This window comes from Eschrichtius robustus, chromosome 21, assembly GCF_028021215.1.
Source record: "Eschrichtius robustus isolate mEscRob2 chromosome 21, mEscRob2.pri, whole genome shotgun sequence".
NCBI classification, from domain to species: domain Eukaryota; kingdom Metazoa; phylum Chordata; class Mammalia; order Artiodactyla; family Eschrichtiidae; genus Eschrichtius; species Eschrichtius robustus.
In genome coordinates this window covers 29,253,131-29,274,621 of record NC_090844.1, presented here as the reverse complement: position 1 = coordinate 29,274,621, position 21,491 = coordinate 29,253,131, and the positions used below count along the sequence as shown (strand labels likewise).

Here is a 21,491-nt window from a genome sequence, read left to right as displayed (position 1 = left end):
ATATGTAATCCCCGTGGTGTAATCCCAGGGTATGGAAACTCACTTCTCTTAAATACCTCCCTCTGGCGTAATTGACTTTTCATGTGCATTTTAATTATGATATTTTAGCAGGTTGCAAGAGAATTTTTTTTCTTCTGCTGTTGTTATAAATTATGGTTTGGAAAAAAAAAGTGTTATAAATCTAATTACATTTTCACTTATATTAACAAGTCAGCACAATCTTCCAGCATGTTTACCAAGCAATTCCAATATTTACAGCTGACCTAATTGGTTGTGGGGTAGAAGCAATGAACAATATTTTATTGTCCTGATAGCTGTGCATGTGCTGAAGACAGCTGCTAAGGTGTAAAGCTACCCGGTGACCCTGAAGTTTTGCCTGCCCTGTGTTTGCCTTCATCAACCAGCTGTAAAACAGGATAGAAAGCAGGAGGGAAAGAGAAAGGGTTTCTGGGGTGGGGAGGGAAGGAGTTTGTTAAAGATGTCTTCTCTGAATCCTCTTTTGGCAAGAAAGATTTTTCCAGTTATTTGGGGGCTGTTATAGACTCAAAAGTTAACTTGTTCTTGGCAAGTTTGTATAAAAAGTTATGAATAACTGCATGAAAGCCAGTAATATCTTAGGTCAACATCCCTGATATTTGATGCTAAGCTGAGGCCAATCTTGGTCCTGTCCTTGAATTTCACTGTCAAAGCCCATGTAGTCTTCAGAACCCCAGCATGGGTCTAACACAGGCTGGAAATTCTTATATTCTCAGGTCCTTAGAGGACAGGCTAAAAACAAAGAATGCTCCTACCAGGCAAAGACCATATTGCTTCATGGGGAGACAGGAACTGGGTCTACCTCTCACGTTACTCACGGTGAGTTCTGCTGCAGCTTTACCACCCCTCAGATTTAAATGAAGATCACTTTTATCTCTAAGGCCTCTGTCTTTCCTACTAATGCTATTGGTGTTAACACAAATGTAGAATGCCAGTACAATTTTAGCAGAGAGCTGCTTTGAAGTGAGTCTCCAGACAATGGGTTCAATTACTGTGTGGGCCAATCTTGTCTTCTGGGTCATGATAATGATAATGATAATAAATGTTAATTTATTGAGCGCTTACTCTCTGCTAAGAACTCTGCCAAGAGTCTAACATTCAGTCTTCTCATCAGCCCTGTGAGATTGGTACCACCTGTTTTACAGATGGAAGAGCTAAGCCCCAGAGCAGTGAGTGACTGGGTAACCATCACACAGCATGGAAGTCACCGAGCTGAGATATGACCCTGGCCTGTCCATCTCTGGAGTCCCCACCGTAGCCTTGGCAGTGGGTGGCCTCCTTCTTTATCACTCTTGCCTCAACCTAAAAACTAAGACAGCACTGCACACAATAAACTTTGAGGTGTGGTTTTAGATGCACCCAGGAGGCCCTTACCAAACGTAGCCTAGAATAACACCTCCCCTTCGGAAATCTCCCACATAGGACTCTGTCCCTTAGCTGAAGTCCTTGATCCTCATGAAAGTAGAACTACCCCTGGAAGGATTAATATTGTAAACTTCTGTTTTCGCAAATGATGGTTCAAATAGTAGATGTTGACGGGGATGGGAAGTAGCTGGAAATTGTAAGTCCTGAGTAGAGGTGACGGTGGGCATCAAACAGAGGGCACAGAATGCAGAATGAAAAGTCTGTGGCAACTGCCTAAGTCACATTTACTTTTTCCCTAGGCATGTCCTTAGTCCCTGAATAGAGTTTTACTTAGAAACAGTGACTAAGCCTCCCATAATCTTCACCTTTGTCTTGTTGAGTTAGTTGGTCTTTTATATACGACCCTAAACAGACAAGGTCTCATCCCTGACTTTTAGGAGATTGTAAGTGAGAAGAATGAAAACATGTAAAAACTAACTACTTAATTCAAATAAATACATACACACAGTAAATAATCAGTTGTCCTACAGGAATTTTTATTCCTGTATTACCCGGGCTGCTTCCTCATCTTACCATACAGCTAAATCAATGGAAATTTCTGTACCCGTAAGTCCTAGGAGAGTGTGACTTCATTTTTCTTAAGACCTGTCCACATATTCACAAAGAGGTTTAAAAAGGGCTTTTGTCCCTCTTTCATTACAGCCTTCTAAGCTAGTCAAACAGACAGGGCGAGGAAGACAAGAGTAATGAAAGGAATATGTTGAATTGTCCATGGTATTACTCTGACACTTTTATGAAGCCTAAAGCTATTTTGTCTTCTATTTTTAAGTAATGAGAATAAAATATTGTTTTTTAATATAAAGAACTCATTTATTCAATACATATCTGATGAATTATTCCTATACAGGCAGACCTCAGGGATATTGCCGGTTCATTTCCAGGCGACCACAATAAAATGAATATCACAGTAAAGCAAGCAACACTAATTTTCTGGTTTTCCAGCGCATGTAAAAGTTACGTTTACACTGCATTGTAGTCTATTAAGTGTGCAATAGCATTATGTCTAAAAAATGTACATCCCTTAATTAAAAATATTTCGTTGATAAAAAAATTCCAACCATCACCTGAAACTTCAGTGAGTTGTAATCTTTTTGCTGCTAAAGGGTCCTGCCTCGATGGTGGTGGCGGCTGACTGATCGGGGTGATGGTTGCTGAAGGCTGGGTGGCCGTGGCAGTTTCCTAAAAGGAGACAGCACTGACGTCTGCCACATTGGCTTCCCTGTAGCACGCAAAGCTGCTTGTTAGCGTTTTACCCACGGCAGAACTTCTTTCAAAACTGGAGTCAGTCCTCTCAAACCCTGCTGCTACTTTACCAACTAAGTTTATTTAACATTCTAGATCCTTTGTGGTCATTTCAGCCATCTTCACAGCATCTTAACCAGGAGTAGATTCCATCTCAAGAAACCACTTTCTTTGCTCATCCATGAGAAGCAACTCCTCATCCATACAAGTTTATCGTGAGATTGCAGCAATTCAGTACCATCTTCAGGATCCACTTCTAATTCTAGTTCTCTTGCTATTTCCATCACATCTGAAGTTACTTCCTCCACTGCAGTCTTGAATCTCTCAAAGTCATCCATGAGGGCTGGAATCAACTTCTTCCAAACTCCTCTTCATATTGATATTGTAACCTCTTCCCATGAATCATGAATGTTCTTAAGGGCATTAAGAATAGTGAATTCTTTCCAGGAGGCTTTCAATTTATTTTGCCCAGATCCATCACAGGAATCACCATGTATGGCAGCTATAGCATTACAAAATGTATTTCCTAAATAATAAGACTTGAAAGTCAAAATTACTCCTTGATCCATGGGCTGCAGAATGGATGTTGTGTCAGCAGGCATGAAGACAACATTAATCTTGTCCATCTTCATCAGAGCTCTTGGGTGACCAGGTGCATTATCAATTAGCAGAAATATTTTGAAAGAATAATTTACTAAGAAGTAGGTCTTAAGAGCAGGCTTAAAATATTCAGTAAACCATGTTGTAAAGAGATGTGCTGTCATCCAGGCTTTGTTGTTTTCATTTATAGAGCACAGGCAGGGTAGATTTAGCATAATTTTTAAAGGTCCTAGAATTTTCAGAATGGTAAATGAGCACTGGCCTCAATTTAGAGTTACCAGCTGCGTTAGCCCCTAACAAGAGAGTCAGCCTGTCCTTTGACGTTTTGAAGCCAGGCATTGACTTCTCCTCTCTGGCTATCAAAATCCTAGGGCATCTTCTTCCATTACAAGGCTGTTTCATCCACACTGAAAATCTGTTCTATAGTGCAGTCACCTGCATGAATTATCTTAGCTAGATTTTCTGGAAACTTCCTGCAATTTTACATCAGCACTTGCTGCTTCACCTTGCACTTTGATGTTGTGGAGATGGCTGCTTTTCTTAAACCTCATGAACTAACCTCTGCTGGCTTCAAACTTCTTCTGCAGCTTCCTCACCTGTCCCAGCCTTCACAGAATGGGAGAGGGTTCTGGATTAGGCTTTAAAGGAATGTTGTGGCTGGTTTGATTTTCTATCCAGACCACTGAAACTTTCTCCATATCAGCAATAAGACTGTTTCACTTTCTTATCATTGGTGTGTTCACCGGGGCACCGCTTTTAATTTTTTTCAAGAACTTTTCCTTCACATCCACAACTTGACTGTTTGGCACATGAGGCCTAGCTTTTGACCTGTCTCTGCTTTCGACATGCTTTCCTCACTAAGCTTAATCGTTTCCGGGTTTTGATTTAAAGTGAGAGATGTCGACTCTTCCTGTCACTTGAACACTTAAGAGGCCACTGCAGGGTTATTAATTGGCCTAATTTCAATATTGCTGTATCTCAGGGAAGAAGGAGGCCCGAGGAGAGGGAGGGAGATGGGGGAACAGCTGGTCGGTGGAGCAGTCGGAACACACACAACATTTATCAATTAAGTTCATAGTCTTAAATGGGTGAGGTTCATGGTGCCCCAAAACAATTACAATAGCAACGTCAAAGACCACTGATCACAGATCACCATAACAAATATAATCATGAAGAGTCTGAAATATTACAAGAATTATCAAAATGACACAGATACAAAAAGTGAACAAATGCTGTTGGAAGAATGGCACCAACAGACTTGCTTTGATGTGGGGTGGCCACAGACCTTCAATTTGTAGAAAATGCAGTATCTGCAAAGCGCAGTTAAACAAGGTATGCCTATCTATATGGTACTTTGCTAGAGTCATGGCACACCGCTTCTCAAGAAATCTGATTTCTGCCTATAGGTACAGGACAAGAACTAGAAGGGCGGTATTTAGAGGATCTAAAAGAAAGCATCTACTAATTCTTTCCTTATTCTTATTCTTTTATTCTTCTATTCCCTGGTACCCTAACTCTTTCATCTGCCTTTGGAACTCAGGCTCGTGGTACTTAAAAATAGCACTTCTAGATGTGTCTGTGTCTATCTTTATACCTATCCCCGTATCTATACCTATAATTGAACATAGATACATTTGCCTTACTGTTTTCTTTGAACTGTTAATTGAGACTTGATGAAGATGCTTACTAAACTTCATGGCCGAAATACACCCCTGCTAGTGATTCCTATGTATCCAAATAACACCAATTGAAATGAGGAAGGCATCTTCAGAGGTTCTGAAATGTAAGGTAGGAAACCATAGGACTGGGAACATAAGTGCTACCTGGACTCTTGGAGAAAGGTAACTTGGGGAGATGAAATACTGGCTATACGGCATTAAGTAAACATGGACTCTAGAACATGATTTGAAATCCTACAGTAAGAGAATACTCAATAAGCATGCATGAAGGAAAAAAATCAAAGACTGCTTCTGACTTACTGGTCGTGGGCCATACTGTACTCAAACAGAAAAGCCTATGCTTGTCTAGAGGAAAAGTTATTTTAAAAGCTTAATATGGCAGAAAGGGGAAAAAAATGTACCTGCTCAAATCATCTCATTTGATTAGTTTCTGCAGAAAGCTCAGATAGGATGTGGAGAGAGAAGAACCATGTATGGTGATTCGTATCCAAGCTTCTCCCCCTGGAAAGACCCTGGAAGCTGGTCCTCAGTAGGAGTTCAGGCATCACTGAGGTTAAAAGATGGTGTTTCTCTTGCCTGGATCATCTGGGGCACAGAATTCAATAAATGTGAAGAGCTGAGGATAGAAAGAGAAGAAGGGCTCAGCTTCCTTCCCTAACATCAGTCTGTGTGTGTGTGTGTGTGTGTGTAAGGGGCACAGTACTCGAAAGTGAGAACTTGTAGGAACAGATGTCCCAGGAGCCATGCCTGGCAGAGGATGCCCTGGCAGTCCTTCTGATGGACTGTAATTTGCTCAGAAACTGAAGACTGCCGTGGGATCAGCTGGAAGACGCTGGGAAAGAGCTAAGGAAGGAGCTGGAACCGCCATGGAAAGAGTGTTCTGGAGGGGAAATGGCAAGCAACAGACAGACAAAGTGAGTGTGCCAGTGGAAAGTACCACATTAGGTATCTTCACTGAAAACCCTGTTGATCTGCTCCATTGAGCTGACACTCCGTGGATGGGGGGCTGTAGACAGTGCATGAAATTTTGGAAGGTCTTAAACTTCAAGCCCTCTCCCCTTGAATGAGAAAGAAATTGGCTGCAGAAGCATGGGAATCTACGAGCCAGGGAAATGATGGCAGAGATGGTGGCGGGGCACAGAGCCACAACCAGGGAACCCTTTTTCACTTGCTCAATTTTTACTAGATAAGAATTTAATCTGTTTTATCTCATTCAATTCTCACAAATAACAGTTCAATTATTTCGGTTCTAATGTTATCTCTGTTTTGAAGATGAGGAAACCAAAGCCTAAAGGCTAAGGAAGGTGGTGATCTAGGGCTCATGCCTGCTGTGGGGCAATGCTCATGGCCGGTACTGATGGGCCACTTGCCTTTTAAAGAGCTAAGGTTGGGCTGGACATCAGGAAAGAGAGAACAAAATACTACGCATGGTCTCTGGTATCTCTAAAAGGACACGGGGCAGTATGAAGACAAAGCTGATGCTATAAATGCAATCTTAGTCACAGGTTTCACAGAGACAAAGTGGGAAGGGAAACTGTGTGGAAACTTATTTAGGCTTCAGTAGAGTCTGTAAGGGTTGAATTAGGCAGACCCAGAGGGAGGGTTTCTACGGAAGGGCTGATATTCCCAAAGAAGACAAACCTTTCTATTAGAATTGGTTTCCTCTCCTGACCCAGATCTATCAGACACTACTTGGAAATTTCTGCCTCTCCTTGGTTCACTGATTAGCGATCTACCCATGTCCACTTGAGTTTGTAAACACCCACTTTTCAAAATACTGAATGACTTAGTGTGGTTGCTGTGTTACTGGCCAGTCACAACATGAGTTACTTGTATCTAAATGTTTTCTTTCTAATATCTAATCAAAACCGGCTTTCCTGAAGAAGTGGATTTTGATAGAGAGAGAGAATAGTCAACAACTGTACAACAGTAAAATGGTCAGAACTTTCCTAAGCTCACCCAAAGTGGGGTGGCCACAGTAAAGAAACTGGAAGTGAGGGCAAAGGGGCTCCAAGAGGGTTTGGGAGGCATTTTTATTTATCACCACATTTTGCATAGGTGTAGGTCTAAGCTTATCACCCTGAAAAAAGTCAGAGGAAATATTCATCTTCCCCCTCTCGTATTACATGACCTCTCGATTTAAGGATGCGGAACGCTGGTGAACAGAACTAGTATTTGTCTATTTGCTCAATGAATACATATTTAACCACCATCTATTAAACAGAGTTTTGTGTGCTAGTCTGAGACCCAAACTGCTATTTATATGACGTTGCTTGTTGTTGCTTATTCTGTGGGAAAAAAAAGATACCAGGGATGCAGTGAAATATTGGACTATAAGTTTCACGTAAGTTAGGGCTGTCTGTACTGCTTCGAGTACTAAGAATAGAAGACAGTAGTTTCTGAACTTACCAGAAAACCCACTAGTGGCCTGAAGATTACATCTGTAAAAGCACCAAGCCCACTGTCAGCAAAACTATAAATAATCGTAGGCTGGTTTTGGAGTGTGCATGTAATACTATTAACACATCAAAAATGGATCACAAATAGCGCCTACCACACATATTACATTTTTTCCCCAATAATGCCTACTTGTCTCTATTAAGCCATCAAGTCTATTTTACCACTCGCGATTGTTACTCAGGACATGTGTTTGCTAATTTGCTAGCTGGAATATCTTTGCCCTACAAAAAGAAAAGCAACAAAAAACCCCCCAAAACCAGAAAACAAAACCCACCCTATTCTGTAGTCCCAAGTGGGAGCAGTACCTGTCACATATCCCATTAACACTGGATTTCAAACAACTGAGCTGACCACTCCCTTGATGAAATATCACAGAAATTCACTCACAAATAGCACTTATTTGTCAACGTGCATACGAGCATCTCATCAGCAGTCTGGCTTTGATTAGTTTTTTTTAAGCTCTGTAGTTCATGAGAATCTGTCTTGCTTTTGAATTAAGAGGTGCAAGTGAATAAGCATCATCTTTAGAGATGATCTGGATGGGAAACTATCACTATCTTTGACCTTCTTTAGGGGCTTTAAAGCATATTCAGGGATCCCCCAGCCATAGAGAGGGCTGATGGGTCCAGGTTACAGATGGACCAGGCCATCTGGACCAACTCTCCTTTTAGATGCCTGCTTTAGGCCATTTCCTTATTTATCATAGACAATAAAGGGATTAAAGAAAATGGGGAAAACATCAGTAAGTTAAATGATTTTGTTTGTATAGCTGTGTTAAAGAATGGTGGGAAAAGTCAGTGAAACTCAATGGCTGAAATTGCATTTAAGGATCTTCTGTGGGTGTTGATTATCCATGACTTGCTAATCCTCTCTTATCACACAGAAGACAAGGGAAAGAATAAATGAAAGCATAAACATGGTTGGAGCGTTTTATGTGTTACCACATATGTTATCTTTATAGTCTCAAAACACTTTTCAGATTGGAATCATGTTTTTGCAACAACTTTGCATCAACGGAACATAACATACACGCATATATTCACACACATGCACAATACCAACAACCAAGAACATATTCTTGAGAAATCTGAGACGTTATTTCTCACTCCATCATGCATCCACACCTCTAGTCAGGCTACTCGGTACATGGAAGGCTCCATGTTTTCCCCATGCGTTGCCCGTGTTACGTTCTCCACAGGAACTGAGATTCCCTTTCTCTTACCTTTCTCCAAATCCCACTTCCTACAGGAACCATTCTGGAACAATCCACCCAGCCCCCACTGACCTCTTCCTCTTTGATCTGCTGTCAGAATCATCAGTGTAGCACTGGAAGGGATGCTGCCTCACTTGGCCTCTGATTTAATTTATCTGAATTCATCTTGTTTACCCAACTAGGCTGCACGGGGGTGGAAACATGATTTCTGCATCTAAGGGCACACCAAGCATAGTGCCTACTTAGCACACAGAGCTACTCAATACTTAGCTCTTTACCAACCATTTTAAAAAGAAAGAAAAATCTACAAATCCCAATGCTAACCCCTAGCTGCTCTGTTGTCATTAAGAGTGAGGCAAAATTCCCGAAATTCCATAGAACCTTTCCTCCAAACAGATGTTAATCCTTTCCCTCCTTTCCCACAGATTATCCCACTCAGATTTCATAAAATTCTGGAATGGAAGGCAGGCAAGGGTAGAAAATATAATTCCTAGATTTTTGTATTCCTCTTAGAAAGCACACACATGAAGCGGTGGCACCTTTGGTGGCTCAGATATTTGACGCCTGCCTCACCTGCTGGACAGGTACAGCAAAACCTCCGTTAACCAGACCCATCTATCCAGAATCGTCAGTTAAACAGAAGCATGATCCTTCATGCATTAAAAGAAAGGCGTGAATTATAGCAAAAACAGGATCAAGGATTTATTTCAAAATCCACATCCTTGGAGGGCTCTGCGCCTACTACATATTCAGTCCAATCTCGTACATCTTCCTAGGTACAATAATTGATCACTGCAATAGTAAGGAACATTTAATGAATGCTTACTCTCAGTCAGGAATCAAGCAAAATGCTTTCAATACCTCATCTCATTCAGTCCTTACAAAGAACCTACAGAGTATTCATTACCATTATACTCATTTAAGATATCAAAACTGAGACACCTAGAAGTAATGCAAGCTACCCAAGATCGCACAGCTTAGGGAGGGCCAGCGTTTGCATGGAACATTGTGTGATGCCAGAGAAGACGATACAGTACTTACCCATTGCCAATCACAATTCTCAATCATGAAAGATTTTCCTGATATTTTATAGCTACTAAATTGAAATGCTGCCAACACATGACAGAGTTATTCACAATAAGATTTGGGGTGACAGAAGTTTTAGATCAACCCTCTTTTTAAAAATTATTCAATAAACAGATCACACTCTTCACCTCCAACCCTGCATTCTGCTTAATCGGGGTTATCGTGGAGTAGAGAGATGCAGGGAAAAGAGAGTAGGGGAGGAAGAATTTGTTGGCCCTATTTTGCGGATTTAAAAACCAAAAGCAATCTCATCAACAATTTGTTGGAAATAAGGCATGGATTAATAATAGAAAAAACATGGGGGAAGAGTTGAAATTTTGCCCTCACCCACATTTCCTGAGTGCCTGGAGGGTGATCTGAAAGAAAACTGGGTGCATAACCTCTGGCTGTCATAAGTATAAATTATTTCAGCAATGTTGTGGGAGGTATATTTGCTTAGTTCAGTCATATTGGGAGAAGTTGGGATGAATTCATGTTGGTGAGGAACAATTGTATTAGTCAGTATAGGAGCTGATAAAGGAAATATTCCTGTTTAAGTCAAATTTTTATTGCCCAGTGATTCTTAGAAAAAAAACATAGAGGACCAGGGTTCTCTGCGTCTCTTACCTGGTGGTAAAGCTCAAGTTGCTAGCCATGCTCATATGTGTCGCTGGGTAGGAGTCCTGTGTTTTGGGACCAGAGTGTTCCCTTCCGTTGTTTCTCATCACCATGACTGTTGCCCCTGCAATGTCATAGCCATCTTGGTGAGTTGGCACCAATCCCTTCATAAGGGATTTCTGGACTGTTCCTATTGGCTGAGAGAGCTCTAGCCCCTTGACTAGGGAGAGGCTGAGAATCCTCAGCTACAGACTAGTCCTAAGAGGACGGTTTGTAGAAAACTCTTTTAATTTCCTCCTACAGAGTTAGAGAGTGGGTGAAAATGATTGTGAGGATGTTAAGACCATATGGTATCCTTAAAATAAGTACCTACTGAGTACTTTCTTACCCATTCTGCACCTTTCTAATCCATCATTCTTCCCATGTCATCCAGAAGTATAGCACTTGGGGAGCCTTTCGGCTGCCAGCAGTCTACAGCCACTACAGGACTCTAAGAAAAGATCACTATACAAGGCCCCTACTCCCTTCTGCAGATACTGGTCAGCCTGCAATTCACTCTCCTTGGATACTGCTTCTTTCTACTTCATTTTTCCTTCAAGGCTTCCTTTATTATTTATTTTAACTTTTGAAGAATCTTGATCTTACCTGGGATATGTCTCAAAACATTTGTGAATTTCCACATCTGGAAATAACACAAAAGCAGATAATCTTCTCATCTGCAAAACAGGGAGAAGACTAGGACCTCAAAGGGTGATTGTTGAGGATAAATGCAAGAATGTGTGAGCAACACTAAATGAGCAACACGAAGCTGCTTTGAGATGGAAAAAAACTGACACCTGAGCCTCCTGCACCCATATGTTGACACTCCATCACACCATTTTTATTCCAGAACAGAGATTTAACCTAGGAACCCTTTCAACGCACTTGGCTAGGAAGCCATCCTTGCTCAATAAGAATTGGCACTTGGTACTGTGATGAAAAGTAACATTCTAAAGGATGCTTTGGAAGTTAAATGCTTTTCTTTCACTATTCAAAAACCCTGCATGATCTGCTTGCCTGAACCTGATTGCCAGGTGATCAGAGATGGGAAGACTGCCTGGGAAGAAGTCATCGAGGAGATGGACAGAGTCAGAGGAGCCATCACTGCTACTCCTCTTCCTTTGCCCACCTAAGTGCAGAAAAGAGACATGACCTTTCCTCCTGTGTCAATTTCAGAATCTCTCTGTACTTAAGACTACTCAGAATGGGGAGTTCCTCTGGAACAAGCCTTTAAACCCACGCCGAGCCAGGTTTTGGACAATGGCAGACAGAAAGAGCCACAGAGACATCTTGGTATCCCTCTTCTTTTGATGTAACTCTTTCTAAGCCATTTTAATCTGCAGAAAATATCAATTGAGTCAAAACACACTTTTGGAAGAAGAGGGACATCCTTTGCATATGTGATTTGTCGGTTTAAATCAGCAGTAATTGCATCATACAGGTGTACTAAGAGCCAAGTACGGAATAAGATTGCTCCCTATCTGTAATCCTCAGAAGCCTTCACTTACATATGGAATTTTGATGGGGCTTTCAGGTTGATTGATGTTTCCTTATTTTGTGGTTACCTTTTGCCCTGCGGGGAACGGCTTGGGAAGGGAACTTCTGAAGAAAAATCTAAGCGAGGACTAGTGTGTTACCAACTGTCAGTCTTTAAAGGCTAGTCGGCTTAGTACTCGTGATAGAAACTGAGCTGTGGAATGCAAAAGGCAACATGCCTAAACTGGCTTGGGAACAATGGAACTTTCGGGAAGTCTCTGTTTTCTCAGAGCCTCATTCTCCAGCCAACAACATTTGCCAGGTATTAAGAAAAGGTGGGAGGGGACATGTGGGTGAGGTGAGTGCTAGGTATGAACCCTGAGAAATTTTTGCTCAATAAAGCTTTGAATCTTCCCTTGTGTCCTTCTTAATAAAATCTCTCCTGAAAACACATGAATGATCTGCATAATGTTGGAAGCGTTCATGATTATGGAAGTACGTCCATGGATACGGGGGTTGGAAGGCGCAGTCTCGTGGGGATGGGTGGAGGCTCTGGCTGTGTGCTGCTGGCTGCCCGAAGGGGAAAGAACTGGTCCACGTGATCTCTTTGGTTCCTTCAACTCTAAGTTCTATAATCCTAATGAATTTTGCAAAAAAAGTCTGAAAGTGTCCTCTCTACCAGGTTGTAGAGAGGGCTGTTAAGAAAGTGCAACAATTACTGCCCTTTCTCCCAGTTTCTTTGCTGCTTCAAACATTTGGGAGAAAAACGAAAGAATAAAATAAAACTAGGAAGTAAAGTCCCCTTCTCTCAAGGCAGTAGATAAGCAATTGAAGTTTCTCTGATTTTACTCTAAGAGCATTTGATCATTTGATTTATTTATATTTTAATCTATTTAGCTACAGCTGACAGTGTCCAAGTAATTATGTTTCCATATTTTAGGCAAGGGAAAAATGATATGTATTTTTGCCTGACGCCCTAACCAGACTGTTAATGGCTTGCCATGGCTTACTATGACTTCTTCTCTATGGATATTCTAAAGAGGGTTTCCGAATAAAGCATTAGACATCAAAAAAGACATGGCATCTAAGACCTGTGGGTGACTGAAAAAAAAAAATTAAAGTCCTATGCACGGCCAGCATCTTGATTATCTTTCTCTTTTCTTCAAGAAGTGATATCCTTGACAGCTACAGGCAACCATTTTCCTTTCCTGGCACACGTGATAGGATTGCATATTAAGACACGCCTCATACACGATTTCCATATGGAGAGCAATAATGCTACTCCTCTCTCTCTCCCTCAGGAAATCTTATCATAGCCCGAATGAGTGAAAATAATTCCTGCCTTATTTGGCTGATTCTGAATCTGCTCCAATTTACTAAGTAGCTCAATTGTTGCAAAATTTAGTATCTACCAGTCGTTGTGACACACCTAAGAAGTGACACCATGTATTCTGGATAAGAAACACTCCTCTCAGGAGCTGAAGAAGCAGCAGGCCAAGAGATCAAGCCGATGCCTTCGTCTTGCAAAAGTAGGGACAACATTCATCCACCTATTTATCTTTTTATTTACATATCTGTTCACGATCAGAACTTCAGGAAAATTCTTAGAGCCATGAAAGATGGCACGGATTGGCATGAAGAGAGGCTAGATCCAGGGAAACCTGCCAGGATGCTATTATAATCATCGGGATGAGAAATAAAGAGGGCCACGGCCAAAGTGGAGATGGACACCAAGGACTCGAGAAAATGAAGCCGCACCGCCAACGGTGGGACTGACTACAAGAACAATGGCAACTGTCGTGAATACAGGAATGCAAGATACTGGTGTATGGTCTTTGTAGACTATTACCAGGTTGTTTTCCTTTTTGTTGGAATTGGGTGGACATGCGGTCCCTGGCCCTGCTTTAGAGAAGAAGATGCATTTAGGAACACCTCTGCTCTCTCTGCTACCTATAGCCATTGGCGCAGGAGGAGAGCCAAGCTAGAGAGCTGGCAGATTCACTGCGGGGGTTAGAGCCCAACCTTCCAGGTTAGGAATGCTCATCCCTAGGGAACACTGGCTGGGCTGACTCCCTTCTTAAAGAGGTCACTTACTCTGGGATGCTGATGAAAAAAATGACCCAAGGCCAAACCTAAAGAAAACTATGAAGTAGAGTAAATTCAAGTTTGGACCTCCTATTCAAACTATTTCTTATCATTTCTGCCCATCCCTGACCCCTTTTCACGCCCTCTTTCCAATTTCCTCTTCATAATTCCCCTCTCATTTACGCGTGACTCCATCACAAACATTAACATTTTAAGAAGGAATCTAAAGCCTTTCTCAGGGGGTGAGGATTACGGGAATTTGGACACAACTTTCCTAAGGCCACTCTCCCGTTGCCCACTCTCCACGCCATCACATACAGAGACCAGTGTGTGCTTCTCCCTGCCCTGGTTGAGGACCACCGCTCTAAAATCTTAGGCATTAGAGAATTCAGTGCTGAAATGGCAGGCAGTGAACTGTTGAGTTGGAGCTGGGAAAGTTTCTGCCCAGTAACTTATCTAATTACATATGATTCCTCCTGCTCTTAAGGCTGGCCCTACCATGCATGGTCTTCATGCTCTGGATCCAAAACACACTGGGGAATGGGTTCAAATAAGTATAATCTACCAGGACTTCTCTGCCAATTCTTATTTCATCTGAATTTCATTGATGAGAAAAATAACGAGATTCTTTTTTGAGTTTGTGTTCCCATGGGTTCTATGATAATTACTATATAGGTAGTACTTACTATTTGCCAGGAACTGTTCTTAATGCTTTCTATATGAATAGACTCAACCTGTATACTCTTTATGTACTAATATTCTCATTTAACCCCCTGAGATATGTAATATTATCACCAACATTTTACAGAAATCTGAAACACTCTGAGAGCTTAAATAGTTTGCCTAAGATCACACAGCTAAGAAGTAACTGAGCAATGCAGAATCCAACATTTTTAACCACTGCACCCTGCTGCATCTCTAAAATCTTAGATTATGAACTTAAGGAGAGAACCTCTGGTATGGTTCTATTCAGAAAAAAAGAAAAATGGAAGTGATCAAAGAAGAGGGATTATAAATCATAGAACATCAGAACTGAAAAGAGCCACAGCGGTGATGAGGACTGCTGAATTTCAAAAGAATGACACTGAGATCCCAGAAAGTGATGTGTCTTCCCTAAACCGCAGCCAATCAGTGGCACTGCCGCCGTCAGAATTCAAGCCTTCTGACTTCTCGTTGAGTACAGGAGGTGGAAGAAGTTGGTGGGACTGAGCAAGCTTAATTAACTCAACGAAGAGATAATTCTTTAAAGGGAGTGGGCCAGGGATACATTTCATCTGCCTCTGAAATGTAAAATATTCAACCTGGAATCTAAACTATCTCTAAGTCAGTAAATTTTCTATTCTATCATCTATTGATAAGTTCCTTAGTCCTTTTAGAAAGTTAATTCTCTGGGAGAATTTCCAAGACATTATCATGACTTTTAAATCTATAAGGCCAAGTAGTCCCCTTCTACAATGATGTCCTCTTTGGCACATTTTTGGCTAGAACTAACTCTCCAGGTTCAAATTCACACACAAGTGCACTCCCCTGGCTACCAGACCCTGAGTGTTTCATGGTACTCTGCTGCCATCGTCTGGCAGAGTGAAGTAAGAACAGCTGGCTCACTCATAGCCTGCTATTTAAGAATCTTGGTACCAGATTAATTAGAGTTGTCCTGGATGTAGTAGAAGTGGTGATGGACGATCAGTATGGAGCAAGAAGAAAAAAAAAAAATGATTCTATTATGAGAAGAATGAAAGGTTCCGGGGAAGATCAAATGCCAGATTATAAATTGAAAGTCTTACTGATTCCCTAGATACTATAAATTACCTGTTATAGAAGTGGGTGAAATTTGGCATATCTACAAATATGAATGCAGAGCCCTTTTCTTTAAACAAAAATCTTTCCATCTTTATACTAGACCAACTAACTTCCTGCTTTAAAATATTTATAACAAAAACACACTTAAAAGTCAGCTAAATGATTATTCAATTTATAAAAGTTTTTGTTTTATAAAATGACTGACAGCGGTGCATGCATATGAGTGTATAACTTATGTGCAAAAGTTTGATTTGTACACTGTGTTTACAGGGATATGTCTACTGCATGAAACAATGCTGAATTTTCATATGGGATAAAGATATGTGTAATGAGACGATACTCTTAATGTGTTATTTTTTTTATTTCTTATTCACACCTCTTTAATGGGACATTTCTCCATTTAGTCAGCCTCACCCATTGCCACAGGAATGATTCATATTGGGCCTCCCTGGTGGCGCAGTGGTTACGAATCCGCCTGCCAATGCAGGGGACACAGGTTTGAGCCCTGGTCTGGGAAGATCCCACATGCCGCGGAGCAACTAAGCCCGTGCGCCACAACTACCGAGCCCACGTGCCTAGAGCCTGTGCTCTGCAACAAGAGAAGCCACCGCGACGAGAAGCCCGCACACCGCCACGAAGAGTAGCCCCCGCTCACCGCAACTAGAGAAAGCCCACGCACAGCAACAAAGACCCAACACAGCCAAAACTAAATAAATTACAAAAAAAGAATGATTCATATTGTTATAGAATGCAAAAGAGTCAATGTTTAACTTTTGAATCCCAAATAGGCTCTTGAAGCCCATTTAATTAACAGTATTCTTTAGAGTCAAGCGTTCCGTTGCAAGCCCTCTAGGTAATAGGGATTTCAGGAAATGGCATAGGAATAGTTTCTTTCTATGCCCAAAACTGTCTTAGATTTTCACAAAAAAATTTAAAGAGTCAGAAAAAATAGATATGGTTAAGATAGAGCCTTTAGTTCGGAATGTGGGATGGAAGCATGAAAAGTTCCATGGACCTGCTTCTCCATGAAACAACAGTAACTAGTGAAAATTGAAACACACACACATACACACACATACAAGCCCAATTAAAATCTCTAGAAGTTGTCCTACAGGCATGTAGCAAATGTAGACAATTTATTCAAAAAATTATACCAAACCTTAGGAAGAGCTACAAGAGCCACAGGCACTTGAGAAACAAATGGCTTCCTTTCCTCCAACCCCAACTAAGTGTGACAGAAGCTCCATTCTGGGTACATGTGCCCGGAAATACAGAGCTACCCTTCCCTCCAGCTTCCAGGCGAGGGCTATGGTGTGTCTCGGGGAGGGGCAGGGCACCAGCATTTCTCATTCTCCCAGCCCCATGATGCAGAGGCTAAGTTTCAGGTGAGTACAACCAAGAGAATGGAGGCTCCCTTCCTCCACACAGCCCTCACTCATGGGGCAGAGGCCCTGCCCCAGCATCACAGGGTGAAAACCATGGAGCACTAAATAGCCTCATCCCAGCTCACACCCAAGGCCAAGGTTTTACAGTGGGAGAGGCAAACCAAGACCAGAAGCTACCGCCACTGCCCAGAGACCCGCTCAAAAAGCAGATGTGTCAATTCCAGAGAGGTGGACAACCGTTTCTACCCCACAGCTCCTGGGCAGTGGCTCAGAGATTCTGCCCAGAGGGAGAGGCAGGCCACTACAATACAGAGCTCTGATATTCTTCCCAAGGGAATTGGCTTTACTTGGAGTAGAGTGTGGAGAAGCTCAAGCCCAAGGATGTTCTGGAAAACAATAGTGATTTTGGTGGCAGATCATTAAGTGGATGCTGGTAGTTCCATGAGAGCAACAAGGTCAACCATGGGCCAGAATTTACCATAGTGAACCAGGAAAGAGACAGCTAATAAGTGCTCTCTCAGGGTCAGAACAAACCTCAGACTAGCCTCAGAAACTACTCCTGCAAAGGGGCTCAAATTTAATTGGATAATATTGTAAAGCAATATATGCCTCAGGGTATTGTCAAAAATAATAAGAGTCACTGGCAGCCAATGAGTGTAGCCTAAGAGCTGGGTGTGATACCAACAGAGGCAGAGAGCTTAACAGAGAGTCAGGAAAGGAGACAATTAAAAAGAGCCCAGTTAAAACCACTGTCATCCCAGGGTGACTATGTGCATCCCAAGGCTGTACTCTCTGACGGGCAACACCAGAGGCCTCACACCACAGGGGAAATAGAGTTCAATGAAATAGTCCAGCCAAGCCACTAACCCACTAACCCAACAAGAAATGACAATACCACCCCTGGTGTCCAGAGTTGCTACAACGAAAAGTTTGTGCTTCAAATTATTTGAAGAAAATGAAAAGCCAAACCACAGGATGGGAGGAAATATTTGCAAATCACATATCTGATAAGGGACATGTATCTAGGATATTTAAAGACCTAATGCAACTTAATAATAGAAAGACAATAGCCCAATTTAAAAATGGGCAGAGGATTTGAATACATTTCTTCAAAGAAGATATACAAATGGCTAATAAGATCCTTATTAAAAGATGCTCAATATCTGTAGCCATTAGGGAAATTAAGCTAAAAATCACAATATGATACCACTTTATACCCATTAGAACAGCTATTATTTTTTTAAAAAAAGGAAAATAATAAGTGTTGGTTAGCATGTGGAGAAATGGGAACTCTTGTTCTTGTGCACTGCTGGTAGGAATGTAAAATGATGCAGCTGCTGTGTAAAACAGTATGGTGGTTCCTCAAAAAATCAGACATAGACTTAATATTTGATATAGCAATTCTACTTCTAGATGTATACACAAAAATTAGAAGAGGAACTCAAACAGATATCTCTGTGCCAATATTCATAGCAACATTATCCACAATATCCAGAAGTTGGAGACAATCCAAGTGTCCATCGACAGATGAATGAGTAAACAAAAGGAAGTGTATCCACACAATGGAACATTATTCACCCATGGAAAGAAGTGAGGTATTGATACATGCTACAACATGGCTATGTGAAAGGAGCCAGATGCAGAAGGCCACGTACTGTATCACCCCCTCTTTATGACGTGGCCACAAGAGGCAAATCTGTAGAGGCAGAAGGTAGGCTAGTGGTTGCCAGGGGTGCAGGAAGAGGAGGATGGGGAATGACTGTTGCTGGGTACGGAGCTTCCTTTTGAGGTATGGAAATGTCCTAAGATTGATTGTGGTGATGGTTGCGTAAATCTGCTGATATATTAAAACCCACTGAATTGCTGGACCCTTTAAAAGGACTTGGTATTTACTTCATAGTATTTGAATTGTATCTCGATAAAGCTATCAACCAAAAATGACAGAGCCTGGACCCCTGAGAAGACACTTAGTCCCTCCCAACCAACACACAAACCTGGTGTCTCAGGAAGGTGAGAGGTGGTGAGACAAGGAACATAGGATAATTCTATGGTGTGTAAGGGGAGAAAATCCATAGGAAAACCCTCTTCATATGGATCCTGGTGGGCGCACTTAGAGGAGTATTTAGTGACAGTGCAAGATGACTAGAGAAGAGCTGATGGCGGCATGTGTGTGTTTAAGCAGAAGACGGCCTGAGGGCACCACCTAGGTTCCCACATCCTGACATGCACACCTACGAATGTGGGGAGACTGACAAATCCCACAGAGCAGAGAGACCAAAATAACATATGGAATAAAAAGACCAGGAGTAAAGGAAAAGGGGACTTTGTAGACCTCAAGACCAGAGGCTAAAAGCTACAATGAGGCACCACCTCACACCGGTCAGAATGGCCATCATCAAAGTCTACAAACAATAAATGCTGGAGACGGTGTGGAGAAAAGGGAACCCTCCTGCACTGCTGGTGGCAATGTAAATTGGTGCAGCCATGGTGGAGAACAGTATGGAGGTTCCTCAGAAAATTTAAAATAGAACTACCATGTGCTCCAGCAATTCCACTTCTGTGTATTTATCCAAAGAAAATGAAAACACTAATTCAAAGATAAACTCATCCCTGTTCACTGCAGCATTACTTACAATAGCCAAGACATGGAAGCAATGTAAATGTCTACTGACAGATGACTGGATAAAGAAGATGTGGTACATATATACAATGGAATACTACTCAGCCATAAAAAAAACCAAAATAATGCCATTTGTAGCAACATGGATGGACCTAGAGATTGCCATACTAAGTGAAGTAAGTCAGAGAAAGACAAATATTTTATGATATCACTTATATGTGGAATCTAAAGAAATGATACAAATGAACTTATTTACAAAACAGAAACAGACTCAGAGACATAGAAAACAAACTTATGGTTACCAAAGGGGAAAGGTGGGGGGGATAAATTAGGAGTTTGGGAGTAACATATACACACAACTATATATAAAATTGATAAACGAGGACCTACTATATATCACAGGGAACTATACTCAATATTCTGTAATAATCTATATGGGAAAATAATCTGAAAAAATATATATATGTGCATGTATATATGTATATACATGTACATATATAACTAAATCAATCTGCTGTACACCTGAACCTAACACAGCACTGTAAATCAACTATACTTCAACAAAAAATAAATAAATTTTTTTTAAAAAGAAAATTCTATCTGAAAAAAAAAGACCAGAGGCAATGGCAGGGACGATGGATTTCAGTAACAAACGACACTAGGTGACCTAAATCCAGGAGGAAGAGAGTCACTGGTTGCCAATGCAGAGGTCACAGAAGTTGACACTTACAGACCTCAGGAACCAGTAAGGAGGACTCTCATGAAAGGATGCTTGGCTGTCCACTACGAGAATACCATATGGTTAGGCAAGTTTTCTCCTGCATTTAGACAGAATACTACTGGGGAGAAGAGAAGAGAAGAACCTTAGAGAGAAGGAGAGCCCTGGTAGGAAATTCAAATTCTGAATTAAGTTTAAATGCTGAAACACTGGGATTTTACCCAAACAATCTTAACATACCTGGAAGAGACTAAGTTTCAAACCAGAAGTGATTAAGTTATCATGAATGCTCGAGATCAACTTTTCTCTTCCTGCTTTAAGTGGTAAGGGTTGTTGGTGAGCTATCGAGTTCAGCTTGAGCAAAGGGGGAAAGTTTCATTTCTTCATCACTATGCCAGAATGAGTACATTTTAAGCTCCCTACAATCCATTAAGGAACAGACTACTCAAGGAACGGTTTTGTTCGCAACACTAGAAGAAATGATAATTATGCTGGTGATAGAGGGGTTAGCTAATGCTACAATAGCAATTGTATTGCAATATAAATGTATCAAATCATGTTGTACACCTTAAACTCATACAATGTTGTATGTCAAAGACATCCCAATAAAATTTAAAAAAAAATAGAAATGGTCATGAGGGGGGTATCCTTATACCCAACGAAGCAGTCAGATACAGGCTGAACTTTTAGACTGAAGGTGGGAAGACCTGCGTGACATAGAGAAAAAGCAACAGGCTAATCATCAGCATGTCTGGAATTGACTTGGAAGGTGCCTCCAGCTGGCTATGTGACTTTGGACAAAATTACTGAATCTCTTTCGGAGCTCATTTGCATGGCCTGTGAAGGGGTTGAACTAGAGAACTAGTAAGGTTTCTTCCAGCTCTAAAAGACTGATTCTCAGGTCTTGGATGCCCAGTGGGGAAGTATCTGCCACTTCTTGGCCAAGTTCAAGTGGACACTGTCTTTTAGGAGATAGAGTCCCTCCCCTTTCCTTGGCCACGCCCCCAGAAGCTGGGCTGAGGACAGCCAG

At 41.4% G+C, this 21,491-nt stretch overlaps 1 protein-coding gene across 1 annotated transcript in view; it reads right to left on the bottom strand.

Moving 5' to 3' along the window:
* Positions 1-21,491, bottom strand: part of KCNU1 (potassium calcium-activated channel subfamily U member 1) — a 175,196-nt gene that overhangs the window by 61,800 nt on the left and 91,905 nt on the right. The window contains 1 exon segment of the mRNA XM_068531985.1: positions 10,348-10,462. Coding sequence (XP_068388086.1) covers positions 10,348-10,462 — 115 coding nt within the window.